Source organism: Sphaerodactylus townsendi, linkage group LG03 (assembly GCF_021028975.2).
Source record: "Sphaerodactylus townsendi isolate TG3544 linkage group LG03, MPM_Stown_v2.3, whole genome shotgun sequence".
Taxonomy (NCBI): domain Eukaryota; kingdom Metazoa; phylum Chordata; class Lepidosauria; order Squamata; family Sphaerodactylidae; genus Sphaerodactylus; species Sphaerodactylus townsendi.
This window is the reverse complement of record NC_059427.1, coordinates 21,877,087-21,896,945: the sequence shown is the minus strand read 5'-3', so window position 1 is coordinate 21,896,945 and position 19,859 is coordinate 21,877,087. Positions and strand designations below refer to the sequence as shown.

Below are 19,859 nucleotides of genomic sequence, written 5' to 3'. Positions count from 1 at the left end.
AGGGTGCTTATTTATAGATCAACATTTGCAGATTGCTGAGATGGAAATGCAAACTTTTGCAGTGTGCAGTGGGCCCCCGCTGCCTCGTGTAGAGTCACCTCATGCAGACATACAATTTTCCTGGCAACGAGCCTGTTGCTGTGGAAATTAAGGCTAGCCCTACCGTGCCAAGCGGAGCTCTGTGCAAAACAACCAGTGGTTCTGATGGGGGAAAGCTGAACGAGGCAAAGCTGGGTGGAGTTTCTTGGAGCTTGTGAACGCTTCAACACCTGACTTCAAGGCAAAGACTTCGGAGGCGACTTCAGTCACCACCGCACCTGGTTGCAAACTGTGAGATCTCCCCAAAACAAAGAGAAGTCTGGGGGCATCTCAAAGTCTCAAAACTGCTTCTTATTTTTTGCTGCAACAATACAACATAGTTTCTGGAATATAAAATATGCAGAGAACACCTTTGTAAGAGTACCATCTGTGGTTACCAGCTGCCCCATTCCAAGAGCTTAACCAATCATCATTATGTCTAATTCTGAACTGAATCATAAAAACTACACGGTGGGGCCAGGGACAGAAAGAGGTTATTGTTCTGTAAACCCAGTAGAAGTCCCAGGTTTGCAGGAAAAAAATATGACATGTAGAAAAATACAGTAGAAGCAATGTCTGCTTTGTTAAGAAAAATGTGCTGCTGAGATCTCACAAGACTAGTGTTGTGAGATCTTGATGACCATCGGTGGGGTTGCTAAGCAACCTGCAACCAACTCCTGCTGAGGATTCCTTCCAAGCCTTGGTTGGTGTCGATGTGGTGAGGGAGAAATATAGACCAAAAAGGGTTTGAGAGAGAGAGAGAGAGAGAGAAAGAGAGAATGAATGAATGAATGAATGAATGAATGAATGAATGAATGAATGAATGAATGAATGAATGAATGAATGAATGAATGAATGAATGAATGAATGAATGAATGAATGAATGAATGAAGATAGAGCTGGAGGGGGAAAATCAGAAAAGATAAAAGAGGGGGAGATGAAAAAGTGGGAGGGAAGCAGTAAAAGGTGGGTAAGGAAAGGGTTAACAGTGGTGGCAAACCTTTGGCACTCCAGATATTATGGATTACAATTCCCATCAGCCCCTGCCAGCATGGCCAATTGACCATGCTGGCAGGGGCTGATGGGAATTGTAGTCCATAACATCTGGAGTGCCAAAGGTTCGCCACCACTGGGTTAGAGGCTGCTGAGGGGGAACAGGAAAGGGTTATAGGTGAGAGTGGGTGAAGGAAAGGAAAGAGGCTGCAGGCACTGCCAGGGTGAGGCAAATGAAAAGCAAGAGGGAGAAAGGAAGTTGGAGGGGTTGGCGGCTGGGGTGGGGGTAAGCTCCCCCTCACTGACAGTCTTCAAGCAGTGACTGGAGGAACACTTGTCAGGAATGCTTTAGGGTGGCTAATCCTGCACTGAGCAGGGATTGGACTAGATGGCTTGTATGGCCCCTTCCAACTCTATGGTTTTATGATTCTATTACATGAGATTCCTCCACACAAGGGAGCCCCACTTGCAATAAAATAATTGCCATTGAGGGCCCTTTAATGACACCCCAGATTAGCCTTCTGAGAGGGCCATCTCAAGTTGCTTGCCAATTGCTCCCTCCTCTGTTTTAATATCAAATTTAAAATCAATCACATGGCAGATTACTTGAGTTTACTTCAGGAGCCCAAGCATAGATGGATAATCACTAGGGCTCGATGTAATTCCTTCCCTTGCTCTGTGCTACAAGGAAGGTTCCGAAAAATCGACCTGCAAGAGCAGAAATGTCCCCATTGTATCACAGCAATTCAAACCATGGAACATATATTGCTCGACTGCCCCAAATACGAGGGATCTAGGACCAGACTTTTTGCTCTTTGTCCTGTAATCTTTAATGAATACTCTACTGTGGGGAAGATTACGTTTCTACTAAACAATTCCGCTTCCGAGATTTTAACTTTTGTAGCTAGGTTCCTTATAGAAACTTTGAAATGATTACCTGCAATGGTTCTCATGTATAGGATACTTGTTTGGACAATGTTGGCTGTTATATGGATTCTGTGCCTAATAAAGGTTTATATATATAAGTTGCTTGCACACAGATCTTTTGCTCCACACAAGTGTCTTTACTCCACGCTTCTTTTCAAATGTGATTTTTATTTGGTCTTATGTATGACAGCATCGCTGTGGAGATGTCCATAAATCTGCTACTAGCACCAACGGAGCCTTAAAGCATCCACAATCCTCTGCAAAGCATTTGGCTGTCTTAATTATGGAAAGGCAGAGGAGCTGATGATATGTTGCGGGCTTCCGACCAGGCGGCCACCTGGCGCATTTTAAAAAGAGTGACTTGTCAAAGTTTGACCTTTAAGGAAAAAAGTCAAATAAGAAACATTAGCAGAAAGTGGTGTTGAAAACAAGCACTGACCTTATTCAACTGCAGCATTTCAAAATGAAGGACGAGCCATTTCTAAACTGCATTGATGCACAAATCACACTTTTACCCCAGGATGGAGTGACCAAGGTAGAGTGAGCCAGTTACTTGAGGTGGCAATTTCAGAGTATCATTAAGAGCAGCAGAAGGGGAGACTTTGGTGGGAAGCTGATCTCCATAAACCACACTGAAACAAACGCAAACAAACGCAAGAGGCACAAAAGTATGGGGATTCCTCTTGGTTCCTTCAGTGAAGTATTGCTATTGACTGTATTACACAGAGTTGCCAGGTTCCCAAGATCCCAAGCCCTGAGATCCAAGGAGAGGGGACATGTGGTAGGGCTTTTTCTGTGGCAGGCCCCAAACTGTGGAACGGCCTCCCTGCAGAAATTCAGCAGGCACCGATACTTTATGGATTTCAGGGCCTGGTTAAAACCTGGTTAAGAACCTCACAGAGTGTTTGTTGTGAGGGGGGAAGGGCAAGGAGATTGTAAGCCCCTTTGAGTCTCCTGCAGGAGAGAAAGGGGGGATATAAATCCAAACTCCTCCTCCTCCTCCTCCTCTTCTTCTTCCTCTTCTTCTTCTTCTTCTTCTTCTTCTTCCTCCTCTTCCTCTTCCTCTTCCTCCTCCTCCTCCTCTTTACCCAGGCCTTCAATGTGTGATCCTCAGGGTCTCCTGGGGTGGTAATTTTAATGGATGTTTTAATTGACTTTTAAAGGATAAGAACATAAGAACATAAGAACTAGCCTGCTGGATCAGACCAGAGTCCATCTAGTCCAGCACTCTGCTACTCGCAGTGGCCCACCAGGTGCCTTTGGGAGCTCACGTGCAGGAGGTGAAAGCAATGGCCTTCTGGATGTTTTAATTGTGGTTTTTATGTTTTAAGGATTGCAATGCTTTAATGGGGTTTTAACCTCATTATGTAAGCCGCCCTGGAACTTTGGCGTAGGGCAGGGAACAAACAATAATAATATTGATGATGTCATGAGGTGAGGCTAGTAGTAGTATCAATGGCAGTGCTCCAATTCCTAGAAGGACCAGGTTTCCTACTTCAGTAGGAGATGTCCCAGCTTCCCTTTCAGGAGGTATGTAATGCCATTTGTGCCGACATAAGGGGCATTTACACTGGTGCAGAGGCTGGGGCGGCGGAGCCATGCAGCAAGGTGACACCTGGGCACCGGCACTGCCGATACTGCTGTAGCGCAGGAGCCTATGCCAGCACTGTAGGGGGTGTTTCTGGGGGGCATGGTCAGCTTTAGTCATCTTCCTGGGCTCTTTCAGCTTGGGAACACCCCTATTTGATGATGAAGACCTACGCTGGCAAAATCATGGGCATGGCTTCAAAGGCCTCTTTCACAAGGGAAGGGGCAGCATCACTTTGGGCTTGCTGCCCATGGCACAGCAAGCCTCTTTGGAGGCAGCGTGGCTGCACCATCCCCAGTGGTGTCGCAAACACACACACACACACCCCTCGGATTGTACTGTTAGAAACCATCAGGTGAATCACAAATCCTTTTAGAGCAGTGGTTCTCAACCTTCCTAATGCCGCGACCCTTTAATACAATTCTTCATGTTGTGGTGACCCCCAGCCCTAACATTTATCCATTTTACAGATGGAGAACACTGATGCAGAGAGTCTTAGGCGGCCCCTGTGAAAGGGCCGTTCGACCCCCCAAAGGGGTCGCAACCCACAGGTTGAGAACCGCTGCTTTAGAGTATAACATTCCCACAGAAGGTCGGGGTCTGGGCTGCCTCTGTCCCCCCAAATCAATTTTATCTGGAGGTCCTACTCATTTCAGTCAAGAGGTGAAAAAAGAGTCAGTCATGCTTTCACACCTGAGGAAACCAGGACACTTGCCTTGTTGTAAGGGTTAACAGTTTAATTGTACATCTCTTTTGCGCATTTCACGTGTAGGGAAATGTACAAAGTTTTCATAATAAAAATATTGGGCCCAAGCTCATGTGCTCTCCAACTGTAAAATCATTTTTTTCCTGCTCGCTGGCAACCCTTTTATTATGAAATTCCAGTCCCTGATTACTGTTTGGAGAATAGAGAGACCCCTCCCCCAATATAGAAGATGGCCATCCCAACTCTTTGATTTATTCCCACTATTATTTCTTACCATATTGAAAACCGAAAGAACACAGAGATCAAAAGATAATGGGAAAACCTGGCCAGATGTGGCGAAGTGGTTAAAAGCATATATCTGGAGGAACCGGGTTTGCTTCCCCGTTCTGCTGCTTGATCTGTGGAGGCTTACGTGGGGAATTCAGATTAGCCTGTGCACTCCCACACACGCCAGCTGGGTGACCTTGGGCTAGTCACAGTTCTTCGGAGCTCTCTCAGCCCCACCTACCTCACAGGGTATTTGCTGTGAGGGGGGGAAGGGCAAGGAGATTGTCAGCCCCTTTGAGTCTCCTACAGGAGAGAAAGGGGGGATATAAATCCAAACTACTCCTCCTCCTCTTCCTTCTTCATCTCCTGAAGACACAGAACATTGGGCTCTGTGCAGATGACCTCTCTGGATGTTGGATTACCTCAAGGGTAGGAAAAGCGGGTAAAACTGTGCTGGCTCTGCCCTCCCACCCTGGCCTTGTCAGTCTGCACAGCTGGACATGCAGAGGAAATGCCCACGGGTTCCCAGGGCATGCCTTCCCTACCTTAGATACTCCACCGGCCCTGAGGCATCTTCAAACAAACAACATAGAAATGTTCAAACTTTTATTTTTTTTCCTAACGAAAAAGAACTTTTGCCATGAAAAGAAATGCAACCAATAGCAGGAGACCATTTCAGAGTTATCCAGTCTGCATGAAGCTGCTGAAAGAACCGGTCATGGTATCAGTGTTCCAAGACCAGCACAGACTTCAGACAGACATTTTGGTGAATATGTGGCAGCCAGACTAGCCAATCCCAAACCCTTTATCTGCATTGTGCTATAAGCAGACCTTTCATTGAATGGGGGAGATCAGAGCCAAGGGTGTGATCACAGGAAGCTTCATTCTGCTGATCCAAACCTTTGGCTTATCCAACTCCATGTTGTCTACTCTGACAGGCAGTGGCTCTCCGAGGCCTCAGGCTGACGTCTTCTACATCGCTGTGATGGAATAGTACTGTAAAACTAGCAAAATCACACATGACTGTGAAAAGCATCTTTGCCTTTTGATCTCCTGGAGGGAGGACAGGAAGCCATACAAAGGTGCCAGGATGAAACTTCAAAGGCCTAAATTACCTCGTGGCCTGAACAGAGTTTTCCTGAGAAGGGGAAAACAAAGGTTTTGGGATTCCATCTTGAGACGTGGTGAGAGAAGCATCTCTGGGCCATGGGTTCCCAGAATGGGGACAAAGAACCAAAAGGAATGTAACCAGCTGAGCAATCTCTTAACTGCATTTATGTTTTATTTCTTTGATTTCGGTTTTTCAATAAAAAAAATTGTTGAGACCTCAGCTGGTTGGAGTTATTGGAGAAACGACCCTGGTCTTTACTGAAACAAGCATTGGCTCTCCCAGGCTTGCTTTCATGATAATCACCTACAAGAAATTCAAGTTCCTCATACTTTGGACATTAGCATACAAACATTGCAAGCCCGATGCTCCGAGTCATGGTCCTTTAATGGGCGTTTCAATTACTTTTATCTTCTTGATCTTTTTAACAGGAGTTGCCCGGGTTTGAACCTGGGACCGTGCGCATGGAAACAGATGCTCTGCCACTGAGACCTTTCCCTCCTCCAATCTTCCCTATTTTCTTTAAATTGAAAATGAGCAGCATATGTCTCTGCCAATACTAATTCTCCCCTTGTTATTTACATTTTTTCTTATATTTTAAGAACTTCCGACAAAGTAGGGGACTGGTCTCTGATTACTGGTCCGCCATTACAAGAAAGCATCTAGCCTAGGCTGACCAGACGTCCCGCTTTTGGCGGGACAGTCCCGCCTTTAAACAATTTGTCCCACGTCCCGCAGGTCCTTCAAATTGTCCCGATTTTTGGGAGGCTGCCGCACTGCCTTCTGAGGTGCAAGGCAGTGTGGCAGCCTCCCGCGCGTGCGGCCACAGGAGCACGGCCTTCTGGGGCTTGCCGTTTCCTGCCCTGAAACGGCAAGCCCCAGAAGGCAGTGCGCTCCGGTGGCTGTGCGCGCGGGGCCGCCTACCGCCCCCCCGTCCCGGTTTACGAAGGTGACCATCTGGTCACCTGAATCTAGCCTCTTCACAAAGAATAACTGCAATGGGATGGGGGGGGGCAGAGGTGGGACATCCTTGCAGTCTGACAGAGTCCACTGGCAGGATATTCCAGCCTTGTGTAATTCTAGAGAAGCTTAAGGACAAATTCCTGTAGGGATGAGCCGTGTGCACATTTCCCTACAAGACAATCACTAAACAGAACCTCCATACTCAGACACAGTATAACACAGGGCATGTCAGGGGTACCCAGCCTTTTTGAGCCTGCAGGCACATTTGGAATTCTGACAAGGCATGTTGGGCGCGGCAACAAAATGGCTTCCGCAAAATGGCTGCCACAGGAGGTGGAGCCAGCCACAAATGATTGCCACAGTTTAACACGGAGTAGAAGATCCTTGTCCTATGGTGGCAGCTACTGCCAAAGAAGCATTAAAAAAAATTTGCGCAGCCAATCGAATCTCCAATAGTTAGTCAGAAGCCTTGCTGGGCAAAAGCCCTCCCCAGCCCCACCCACTTCCTAAAAACACTTGGCAGGTGCCAGAAAAGTTCTCAGTGGGCACAGCACCATGCTGGGCACCCCTGGGGTAGGTGATGCTGGATATCACCTGCCTGCCAGGTTTGTGGAAATTCCAGCAGACTTTGGCTGATCAGATTCTTGGCCAGGCAGGCAAAGTTTTTCTTGAGTCCGGTGCCCAAGAGACAGGCAAAAGTGACGAGGAAGAATATGACGCATATACACAGCCAGCCTCTCCTGCTTGAAGAGCTGGGTTCTCCCTCCCACGTGGCAGAGCACTGAGACCCAAGTTGAAAGATGAAGCTTGGCTTCTAGGCAGGGGAGACAAAAAATTTATGCCAAGCAGCTTAGCCTTCCAAGTCCAGAGAACCATCCCAGCAGCACAGGAACCAGGGCAAGCTAGGAGTGGCAGCTCTCCAAGTCTCCAGCGTACAGCTTGTCTGACAAAGTCAGGTCCTCAAACATCAGGTACTGCTTCAGCGCTGGAGGAAGGTCAAAGTCCCTGACGGCGTGCAGCCTCCTGTGGCCGAGCGCCATCCGGATAGAGAGGCGGCTGAGGTGCTTGAGGGAATTCGGCTGCCGCCGGCAAGACTCCATCCAGGAGATCAGGGCGGGCTGGGAGACAAGGCGTTTGGGAGGTGCTCCCGTTCTCTGAAGCAGGAAGCAAAGAAACAGCATTGGTGTATTATCGAAGGCTTTCGTGACTGGAACCAACCGGCTGTTATGGGTTTTCTAGGCTATGTGGCCGTGGTCGGTAGTTTTAGTTCCTAACATTTCGCCTGCATCAGTGGCTGGCATCTTCAGAGGCATGTCTTGGAGAGGCCAGCAACAGATGTGGGAAAAACATTAGGAATAAAAATTACTAGACCAGGGGTAAGGAACCTGCGGCTCTCCAGATGTTCAGGAACTACAATTCCCATCAGCCCCTACCAGTATGGCCAATTGGCCATGCTGACAGAGGCTGATGGGAATTGTAGTTCCTGAACATCTGAAGAGCCACAGGTTCCCTACCCCTGTACTAGACTATGGCCACACGGTCCAGAAAACCCCAACCAGCACTGGACTTGTGGAGGAAAGAGGCTCAAATGGGCAGCTGGGGCAATCCGGTTAGGAGGAGTGGTGGTCTTCTAGAATAAGGGCTCTTATATAAAAGAAACCAAAATGGAAGCTTTCAATCAATTTCTTAAAGAGCCCTTAGTTATCTCTCTTATTGAGATGTCTTTTGAGATCATGAAGGATGTGCAGAATTGACTGACAGCTCAATAAACTAAAAAAAAAAGGTCCCCTGGTTGTTAGAAGGAAAAGCCTTCAATATTTTAATATTTTCTTTCAAATTCCATGTTACTACCAGACACCGATGCCAAGCCAGCTTCAAGCATTGGTGCACTTCCAGGGCCATTAAATGCTACGGTAGTCTCCCCTTTCATACCATATTCATGGCCTTCTAAAGGCTTACCAGGTGCCTGCTAACAGCGGGCAAACTCCTAGAATTTATTCTAATGTCTGCTGATGCTCATCTGATCAGCAGGCAGAAGTAGGCTAGCAACACCATAGAGCCGTGGTGGCGAACCTCTGGCACTCCAGATGTTATGGACTACAATTCCCATCAGCCTCTGCCAGGGGCTGATGGGAATTGTAGTCCATAACATCTGGAGTGCCAGAGGTTCACCACCACTGCCATAGAGGGAATTCTTTGTCACCATGCAATGATGTCACTTCTGCTGGGACCCAGAAGCACACTCGAGGGACACTCTGGCACTCGCTCAGAAACTCTAGTGCCAGAGTGTCCCTCTGGTGCAGTGCTGGCACTTATGAGCCTTGCAGGAAGTGACGTCATTGCACCCCCAACAAAGATCACTGCCCCTCCCCCACAGTAAATAACCACATTCCCTCATCTCCTACCAGCCTGGCGATCCTCATGCACATTCAGAAGACCACATATTAGATTCCTCATCAGAGCAGCTATCCTGCTACTATCCTCTAGTAGTCTGGCATCCTGGACCACCCTCAAAGATCTGGACTTCCAGAATTTTGTCTTCCTAGCTCACCAATCTTGGGCTCTTACTCCAGAGCCACATTGATAAAAATTGGCCTTCAGTGGTCAGTTATAAATTTAGAGGATTACAATCAATTAAAGCTTGAGGAGAAACTTGTTATCAGGGATTCCCACATTGGGGGATCTGATGTTATGCATTTGCGATCAGAGGCGTAGCTGGGCCAGAGTGCTCCAGACGCGCACTCTGTGTTTTCCGCCCAGGGCCCCCCCCCCAGCAGTGCCCCGCCCCCCCGTCCCCACACTTACCTTAGTTCAGCCTGGAAATGCAGCCTGTTCCCTTCAGGCTAAAAACGGCCTGGTGGGAGCTATACTTCCCTTGAGACCCTGGGGCTTGCAAGGTCTCCTAGGAAGTGTAGTTCCCACCAGGCCGTTTTCAGCCTGAAGGGAACAGGCTGCTTCTCCAGCCTGCACTGTTTCAATAAGGTAAGTGTGGGGGTGGGGGGGCTGCGGGGGGGGAGTGGGGTGCCATGGAGGGGATTTCCCACCTCCAGGCATGCGTCCGGTGCAACGCGCACCCCCAGTCCCCTGGTAGCTCCGCCTCTGTTTGCGATTATCCCTAGCCCTAATCCCTCAGTCTTACTTGCTCATTTTTCCAATGAGGGAAAGGATGAAAAGCACATTTCCCATATAATTCCATATTGTCCCACAAGTGGGTGGAGAACGTTCCCTATAAAATACTCTTCACACTGCGGGCCAGGCCTCCTTACATCAAGTGTTCTGAATAGATATCCTCTCCGTCCACCAAGTGAACGATTTCTAGGGAAAGAGTTGACAAGAAGAGGATTTGGGATGATAAACCCAAAAGTCAATCTACAGTGATGTTTAATGAAGCAGTCCTTTGCTTGGGAACAGGCATTTAAACTGAGCCTTGTGAAACAATAACAACTGCGGAGAAAGTGAAACTCTAAACCAGGGGTAGGGAACCTGCGGCTCTCCAGATGTTCAGGAACTACAATTCCCATCAGCCCCTGCCAGCATGGCCAATTGGCCATGCTGACTGGGGCTGATGGGAATTGTAGTTCCTGAACATCTGGAGAGCCGCAGGTTCCCTACCCCTGCTCTAAACTGATGTGAGGTGAGCCATTTCTCCACTGGGGGCAGCTGATGCCTACAGGAGGAACTGGAGTTTGCACAGGCCAAATCTGCTACCCCAGATGTCAGCAAGGGGTTACCTTGTTCCTGTAGGAGATGTAGGCACCTGCTTGTATCAGCAACCGGATGCATTCTGTCTGTCCGCTGCACGCAGCCAAGTACATGGGGGTCACTCCCCAGTTATCCTGCAGGTTCACATCTGCACCGTGCTGAGAGAGGAAAGCGACTCATCAGAATTTCCGCATCGCAAGCCCCAAACCCCCAATCCCGTCGGTTCGCAGCTGCATTACAAGCCCAGAAACTGGTGCCGAGTGTCTCTCAGGAAGATGAGAAGTGGCTTTTGTTGGCCACATAGCAAGGTGAACTTAAGCAGATGTTACCTGGATCAGCAGCAGGGTGCAGTCTGGGAAGAGGCCAATGGCCGCGTGGAGGGGGGTCCCTCCGTGTTTACAGCAAGTGTTGACATTGGCCCCGTGTTCCAGCAGCAGTTCCACCGAACGCCTCTGCCCTTTGTAGGCGGCCCAGTAGAGCGGCGTCTTGCCATAATAATCCTTCCGGTCCACCAGTTCCCTGCCTGAAATTGAAGGCCAAAAGCACCCCTGAACAGCACAGAAACAACACCTTGGGATAGTTTAACCAGGGGTAGGGAACCTGCAGCTCTTCTGCCTTTGCACTGTGGCTCCACGAGCCGAGCCACCAGCCCCATCCTTGCCCGCCCTGCAGGTGACAGCAGAGGCGAGCGCATAACTTTGCCCACAGGTGCGGCTGGGCTGCTTGGCGCGGAGCTTCCCCTCTCTGCGCCGCCCCATTGGGCCGGTGGCGGAAGCACTTTCCTGGCGGCCGGCAAGGCCGAGCCGCCAGCTTCATCCTTGCCCGCCCTGCAGGCAGCAGGGCAGGCGCATCCATGCACTTCTCAGAATGAGCAGAGTAAAAGGTTAAAAAAACCCTACATATATAGTGTTATCTTTATTTTAAATGTCAAAAATTATTTGCGGCTCCAAGTGTTTTCTTTTCCCGTGGAAAACGGGTCCAAATGGCTCTTTGAGTGTTAAAGGTTCCCTACCCCTGGTTTAACCTTTTGGACAGGCAGGGCACGTTTCAACATCACAGACGAAGTCTGCCAAACTGGCAAGTTTTGCCACTGACATGACTGATTTTCTCCCACTTTGGGCTAGTTTCCAGATGTGAGTTTTTCATATATTGAAGGGAATAGGAGAGAGGCTGTTTTTCAACTGTTTAGTGCCTTTTAAGGCAAAACAGTTTGCTTCGATTGCACCTTTAAGATGTCTGCAGACCCAGGCGGACAGCCAATTTTAACTGTCTTAGCTTCTCACTTTAACTGCCGTTTCTGTTTCCCTTCTGAAATGTCTTCAGTTGGAGGGAGAGAGAACAGCCTGCCTTTTAGACACATTAATAAGAACATAAGAAAGAGCCTGCTGGATCAGACCGGAGTCCATCTAGCCCAGCACTCTGCTATTCGCAGTGGCCCACCAGGTGCCTTTGGGAGCTCATGTGCAGGAGGTGAAAGCAATGGCCTTCTGCTGTTGTTGCTGCTGCTGTTCCCGAGCACCTGGTCTGCTAAGGCATTTGCAATCTGAGATCAAGGAGGATCAAGATTGGTAGCCATAGATCAACTTATCCTCCATAAATCTGTCCAAGCCCTTTTTAAAGCTATATAAGAACATAAAAGTTTTCTCCCTTCAAACTCCTGGGTCCACCCCTGGGCTCATGGCCTTTCCCCTTCCAATTGAGCCCACCAGTCCTGTCCCTGGATGGTTGCCTAGGCCCTGAATAGAAACCACCTACATCAGGGGTGAACAACTCTGGCACTTCAGATGTTCATGGACTACAATTCCCATCAGCCCCTGCTAGCATGGCCAATTGGCGGCAGGGCTGATGGGAATTGTAATCCATGAACATCTGAAGTCCCCGAGTTTGACACCTCTGACCTACATCCAACTTGTTAACGCACCTGTGGTTTCCAGGAGTTGCCTCAACTTCTCCGTGTTGCCACGGCTGGCCTCGTAGTGCAGCTCTGTCCACCGGTAGTTGTAGCTGGGCACTGCCTGGTAACGCTTGACTGGTGGGCGTGTGTCCAGTTGGACTCTGTTGCCATAGGGAGCTCTGGAGAGGGAACTGATGTAGAAGCCCATCTTGCCAATTGGACAGCCTCCCTCCATCCACGTGGAGAGGCCTCCGGCACATGGATTTGGGCAATGCAGAACTCTGGGTCGATGATATTAACTGATAGTGAAATAAGGATGGGATGAGAGATTGTAACAATGGCAGAGAATAATAATATTTAGCGAACTAACTTTCAAAGCACTTGATATTTATAAATCAGAGGCATAAGAACGTAAGAACGAGCCTGCTGGATCAGACCAGAGTCCATCTAGTCCAGCACTCTGCTACTCGCAGTGGCCCACCAGGTGCCTTTGGGCAATGGCCTTCTGCTGCTGCTGCTGCTCCCGAGCACCTGGACTGTTAAGGATCAAGATTGGTAGCCATAGATCGACTTCTCCTCCATAAATCTGTCCAAGCCCCTTTTAAAGCTATCCAGGTTAGTGGCCATCACCACCTCCTATGGCAGCATATTCCAAACAACAATCACACGTTGCGTGAAGAAGTGTTTCCTTTTATTAGTCCTAATTCTTCCCCAGCATTTTTCAATGGATGCCCCTGGTTCTGGTATTGTGCCAGAGGAGGAAGAAAAATTTCTCTCTGCCAACGATTTTCTACCCCATGCATAATTTTATAGACTTCAATCACTTATCCCCCCTCAGGCGTCTCACTCTCCAAACTAAAAAAAAGGAGTCCCCAAGCGGCTGCAGCTTCTCCCTCTCATAAAGGAAGGTGCTCCAATCCCTCAATCACCCTCGTTGCCCTTCTCTGGACTTTTTCTATCTCTTCAATATCCTTTTTGAGATGTAGCGACCAGAACTGAACACAGTACTCCAAGTGCGGTCGCACCACTGCTTTATATAAGGGCATGACAATCTTTGCAGTTTTATTCTCAACTCCTTTCCTAATTATCCCCAGCATAGAGTTTGCCTTTTTCACAGCTGCCATGCATTGAGTTGACATTCCCATGGAACTATCAACTAATAGGCACTAATATGGTAGCCTAGTATTATTATCCAGTATGATGAAGTGGTGGTGTAGTGTACCTCAGAGGAATAGATAGCCTCCAATAATATATTCGGAGGGGAATAAATAGGCTTTAGGAAGAGCTTTGCTCGACAAGATCATTGTTTAATTCTAGCCAATTTAGCTGAAAAAAAATACCTTCCCACCAAGATGTAAAATATATGTCGCGTTTATAGACCTTAACAGAGCTTTTGACACTATATCTAGGAGAAGACTGTGGGGAAAACGGGAACATACATCAATTGATAAACGACTGCTTTGGGTAATAAAAAGAGAGAACTCATGAAGTGTTTTCAACTTGATAGAGGAATGAAGCAAGGCTGTCTCATGGAACCATCACTTTTCAATCTGTATTTGAATCCTCTTGCAACTGCTCTCTCCTCAGCAGGATTTCTCCCTCCATATTTATGCTCAAAGGCTCTAACCTTTATGTGGATGATGCCATTCTTGTGCCACGTATCCAGATGAGTCCGAGAAACTACTGAACCGTTTCTTGAAATACTGTAAATCTGAGGGACTTCAGATTAACTACTCAAAATCAAAGGTGATGGTCTTCTCTAAAAGTAAGAAAACTATCTTTATGACCTGGAAAATAATTGGCATTCAATTAGAAAAAGTTCCCAAATTTCCATATTTGGATGTGGTCTAAAATCGGCAACCCCATTTCAAATCCATAACAAACAATATTAAACCTTTGACAGCAGCAATTTAATGTTTCTATCTGTTCCAAAGGAGGCAAATACATTCCAGGGGGTGGGGGGTGGGGTAGCAGCTATACAATATGACAGTTATTCCACAGGTCCTATATGGAGCCTCAGGATGGATCCTCTGTGTTAGTGAGAACTTAGACCAGCCTCTTTGTCAATTTTTGCGGCGAATTACAGAGACCCTAACATGTGTGGCTGAGGTTTCTGTAAGGTAAGAACTGGGCCAAGGACCTGTTGAAACTCAAGCATAGTTGCACACATTCAAACATAGCATAAAGCTCATTTTTTCAACAAAGGACTACCTATTCAATGAACTTAATAAAAATCAGTTCTATTCCTGATGGATACAAGAAATAGATAAGAAATTGCTCAACCTTGGCATAACAAAGGACGATGTATTAAGGCTTGGAAGAAGTGAATCTCTAATAACTATTAAGAAATGTATGAAAGAACGTGATTATTTCAGTCTAATTACAATTCTTTGACATTCTCCCACCTTTAAATATCCCATCTTACAATAGAAACCTAACAGCCCCCTGGTATCATAGAGCATTCATACCTGCAAGTTTGAATGCTGTACCTTTGGAAGTCTTATCTGGGAGACACCATAAACTACTGTATTCATATAGGACGGTTGTCAATGCACTTTGAACAACGTTGGTTCTCTACCCCACATGATTTTGGAACGCCCTTATTATAATCCTTATTGTAATTTATGGATTGTTCCTATTTTAGCTAAGATATCTTCTATCATAATAAAACATAACGTTCTCCCCTACTCGTTGGTGCATAGAGATCCAAGAATCACGCTGGCAGCGACTCAGTATCTCTCTGCCATATTTTGCTTAAAGAAATAAAAGCTCCCTATTAACTGCTCCGGATCAACGGAGCTCGAAAGAAGGAAAGGATCTTTTGGGCCTTGCGGTATGCCTGGCAGCAGATGGTTCTATCCTTTCTCTCATCACTGCTCTAGGGGTGAGAAGGTATGACAGGAGAGGGTATCCACAGTCACCTGTGGAGGAATGGGGGCAAGCAATCAGATGGAGTCCCGGGGGCTGGCTCCCCATCCTGTCTTTCAACCCACCGAGGAGCCATCTGAAGCCAGAGGCAGCAAATATATGGGCACTGTTGATTCTTCTGGGGAATTGGTGAAGATGCCATAGTGGTTGCAGAACACCTGGACATAGATGCTGTGAAGCAATGCCAGTTTGGATATACCTGCCAGTGTAATATGGGGGCTAATGTACTTGATCAGGTAGGGGAGTTCCAATTCTCTACACACCCGTGTGAGTCAGGGTTTTCAGGACTTGTTGCCGTTAAACCCAAAAGTCAACCCCGATTTGCTGTGAAATATTTTGTATACATTTACAGGCAGGGGGAGGGGCTTTCATCAGGTTCTCAAAGTTGTCTGTGGCCCCCCAAACTGGTGAATAATCACTTCTTTAAAGGGAGAGTGGATTAGACCAGATTTGTAAATGCAAGGTCTATCGGTGACTAAAATTCTCAGCCTAGGAGGCATCATTACAGGAAATATTTGAATGCTATGCCCTCCCCCCACCCCTCCAGAGGAACTGGATGGCCAGTGCATGAAGAAGAAGTTTGGATTTATACCCCACCTTTTTCCTCCTGTAAGAAGACTCAAGGTGGCTTACAAGCTCCTTTCCCTTCCTCTCCCCATAACAAACACCTTGTGAGGTAGGTGGGGCTGAGAGAGTTCTGAGAGAACTGTGATTGGCCCAAGGGCACCCAGCAGGAATGCAGGAGCATGGAAACACATCTGGTTCACCAGATAAGCCTCTGCCACGCAGGTGGAGGAGTGGGGAATCAAACCCGGTTCTCCAGGTTAGAATCCACCTGCTCTTAACCATTACACCACACTGTGAAGAAAGATGCTAGAGACCAATCCAGCAGGGTTCTCCTCCTGTTCCTAGAGATGATGCCCCAACTCTTTGGGCTACTCATTTTGTTTTATTTTGCAGCTTTCTCAATTCCACCATATTCGTCCTGAGGGGGGGGGGTCAACCAAAACCACAGGGAATGTCCCCCAGCTGTGGCTGCACTGAGGAGAAGAGCAAAGCGGCGCTAGGCAACCCACTCGACCCCGGGGCGAAGCAGCTGGGCCTGGCTGGCTGCCCCAACCACGCCCTTGCCCCGCTCAGCTCCCCCCGTAGCGCCTTGCGCCACTCTTGGGCGCGATCCTGAACGGAGTGACTCCAGTCTAGGCCGATTCATTTCAGTGGGTTTACGCCGGTGTAAGTCTGCAGGGGATTGCGTTGTTGGGTTCAGGGAGCGGCCACAAACCTCGGGGGGGCGGAGGCGTATGAAACGCACCTTTGACCTTACGGCTGTTGTTTCTCCGGGCGCCAAGATCATGGGACCAAGGCGGCTGGGTTCTCGGCCCGGGTGTGCGAAACCCCCCTTTCTTGGATCCCCTCCCCAGCCCACCTCATCTTCCCACGCTGCGCGCATCTCGCACCCCCCCCCCGCTTCTCGAGGGCGCACCTGCACTCGCCACCGGCGGCGCTTACCTGCCTGCCTGCACGGCTGCCAGCCGGCCTCCTCCTGCCCCGGGGATCGGGTGGCAACCTCGCCCAACGCGTCGCTGCCCGAGGAAGCTGGGAGATGTAGTCAGCCTGCGCGGGAAACCGCCTCCTCTTCCTCGTTGTGTCTCCCTCTACGACGGAAATCTCGCCAGTCGCTCCCAGCCCGGGTGGGTTCCCCTCGCCAACCGACTGCTGGGCTAAAATCTGCTACGCAACCCCCATTAAAGGCACCGATGTTTTTTCCCCGCTGCTGCCCGTTTTAGTTGCAGGGGAAAGGCAAGATCACGTTCAGGTTTTTTGAGATACCTGTTTTGTTTTCTTTGGGGAGAGAAACCGTCCTGCAGGGACAAGGTCCCGTCTGTCACAACCAAGGCGTTTTATTCCTTCTCCTAAGCTCAGAGCTTTACTAAACTTACTAAACTGGTTGTGGTGGGTTTTCCGGGTTGAGTGGCTGTGGTCTGGTGGATCTTGTTCCTAACGTTTCGCCTGCATCTGTGGCTGGCATCTTCAGAGGTGTATCACAGAGACACAGTGTGGAACAGACTTTCCTCTGTGATACACCTCTGAAGATGCCAGCCCAGGGACGTAGGTATAGATTTTTTATGGGGGGGGGTGGGTTCGGGGGTGGGGCCACACCCCACCTGCCCCTAGGGCACGGCCACGCCTCCCCAAGCCCCGCCCCTGGCCTAGCGCTTATAAAAGCAGCTCTCCGAGGTCGGGGATAGCAGACTCCCCTGCCCTGCCCTGCCCTGCCCTGCCCTGCCCCTCCCCTCTCGGCAGAGGCATAGAGGGAAAATGGAGCCTGGTGCAAAATCTGAGTTTTGCGCGCCCCCCGGGCAGCTGCTGTGATGCTGGAATCCACCCCCAAACAGCATCACTTTTAATGGCTTTTAAACTAGAGAGCCCAAATTCTCCTTTTAAATCCACCTGAAAGGGAGAATTTGGGGGCCCTAGTAAAAGAACATTGAAAGTGATGCTGTTTTGGGGTGGATTATCCCCCACCCTGAAACAGCATCACTTTCAATGTGGCGTAGTGGTTAAGAGCAGGTGCATTCTAATCTGGAGGATTTCCCCGGGTTTCCCTGCTCTGCCACTTGAACTGTGAAGACTTATCTGAGGAATTCAGATTAGCCTGTGCACTCCCACACATGCCAGCTGGGTGACCTTGGGCTAGTCACAGCTTTTCGGAGCTCTCTCAGCCCCACCCACCTCACAGGGTGTTTGTTGTGAGGGAGCAAGGGAAAGGAGATTGTAAGCTCCTTTGAGTCTCCTACAGGAGAGAAAGGGAGGATATAAATCCAAACTCTTCTTCTTCTTCTAAACTGAGGACCTCAGATTCTCCCTTTAAATCCATGCAGAAGAGAGTGGATTTAAAACGAGAATCTGGGGAAATTTGGGGGGTGCCTGCTGTCAGGGGTGCAATTGTTAAGCTAGAAGCACCAAACTTTCAGGGTATCTTTAGGAGTCTCTCCTAATGATGCCACCCAGGTTTGGTGAAGTTTGGTTCAGGGGGTCCAAAGTTATGGACCCTCAAAGGTGTAGCCCCCATCTTCTATTAGCTCCCATTGGAAACAATGGAGGATGGGGCACCCCCTTTGGGAGTCCATAACTTTGGACCCCCTGCACCAAATCTCACCAAACCCGGGTAGTATCATCAGGAGAGTCCCCCAAACAATCCCCGAAAGTTTGGTGCTGCTAGTCCAAACAATGCGCCCCCTGCAGGCCAAAAACCGAAAAAGCACTAAAATGCTTTAAAAACCCACAAACGGGTGGGAGGAGCTTCGGACATGAATGGGGGGGGGTTTCAAACCCGAGAACCCCCCCTTACCTACGTGCATGTGCCAGCCACAGATGCAGGTGAAACTAGGAACAAGCTCCACCAGATCACGGCCACACAGCCCAGAAAACCCACCAGAACCAGAGGCGTACCTAGGCAAACTGGAGCCCTGGGCAAAACCTGAGTTTGATGCCCCCCATGGGCGGCCACCCTCCCCCATCTTGACCAAACTGATTTTTTCCACCAGGTCGTTTCAAAGTCACCATCACATTGTAGAACATCCCCCAACTCACAAATCTGAACACAGCAATGGGCCATGCCACACAGCAGAAATAATTTTTGGAAAGCATTTTCAAAATGCTTTCAAAATGCTTTATTACTGCTATGAAAACATTTTATGGTGTTGTATCCAGTCCCCCCAGTTGGGGGAAACAGCATCACTTTCAATGTTATTTAAACTGGGGACCCCAGATTCTCCCTTAAGGTGGATTTAAAAGGAGAATCTGGGCTCCCTAGTTTAAACAAGTGATGCTGGAATCCACCCCCAAACAGCATCATTTTCAATGGTGTTAACTGCCCACTTTGCCCAATGGGAGGAACGCCTCTGACCAGAACCAGTTGAATCTGGCCGTGAAAGCCTTCGACAAAAGTTACTAAACATTACTAAGCATTCTAATCCTGAGATTTAGCTTTAAAACATTTCTCAGATAAGAGGAAATGTTTTGCATTTTGCCAAGTCTAGAGTTGGCAGCCAGCACCAAGAGGGAACTCAGAGAACTCTACCTTATTAGCATGATCTTACTCCAGGGGAAGTCTGCAGGATGTTTGGGGGGTGGGCCTGGAAAATCTCATGGAACAGAAGAGGCTAGCAGCCAGCCCCTGAAGTAAGGTATATAAACACAATGTAAACTTACACAAGATCTGGAGGCAATTCCCTTAGATCACGCTATTTTCCTAACTGCAGATTAAAAAAACCAGCAACTTGGCTTTTCACTGCTTTTTCGTGATTAACTGGGCTAAATTTCACACCAGGCGAAAGGGTCCACGGGACCAACAAAACCTGTCATTCTCGGAATGCTGAATTCTGCACTGGATCCCAAAAATCCAGTGCTTGCCTAGTATGATTTCAGAGGGACAGAACTCATACAATGAATAAACTCTGCTCAGTTGCCCTGTAACATGCAGCCCGCTTCATTCCAGGGAGGACTGTCCAATTCTGTGAAAGAGGTAATCATTTAGTGTCCTGTTGTTTGGTTCAAAAAGACAGCCAAGACAACCAGAGAGAAGCGGACAGACGGCTCCCTTGTGCCGGAAGGGCGGCGGAGCTGGACTGCACTGCTGCGGGGTCAAAGGATGGCATGGTAAAAATTCTACACAGATGCACACGAAGAATTCCCGCATGTG

The 19,859-nt window shown here is 48.5% G+C and overlaps 1 protein-coding gene across 4 annotated transcripts; it reads right to left on the bottom strand.

The window, feature by feature from the left end:
* Window positions 1–5,846: 5,846 nt before the first annotated feature.
* On the bottom strand, window positions 5,847–17,108 carry LOC125430257 (ankyrin repeat and SOCS box protein 8-like). 4 transcript variants are annotated; one of them, XM_048492133.1, is made up of 6 exons: window positions 16,664–17,108; window positions 13,854–14,013; window positions 12,254–12,525; window positions 10,662–10,855; window positions 10,362–10,490; window positions 5,847–7,784 (listed from the first exon to the last, which is right to left on the bottom strand). In XM_048492133.1, the coding sequence occupies exons 3-6, from the start codon at window positions 12,459–12,461 to the stop codon at window positions 7,533–7,535; spliced, it is 783 nt and encodes a 260-aa protein (XP_048348090.1). In that variant the 5' UTR covers window positions 12,462–12,525; window positions 13,854–14,013; window positions 16,664–17,108; the 3' UTR covers window positions 5,847–7,532. The 4 variants fall into 4 exon arrangements, with proteins under 4 accessions (XP_048348090.1, XP_048348093.1, XP_048348091.1 ...); XM_048492136.1 differs by having other exon boundaries at window positions 13,854–13,985; XM_048492134.1 differs by lacking the exon at window positions 16,664–17,108 and adding an exon at window positions 16,467–16,532.
* Between the last annotated feature and the right edge of the window lie 2,751 nt (window positions 17,109–19,859).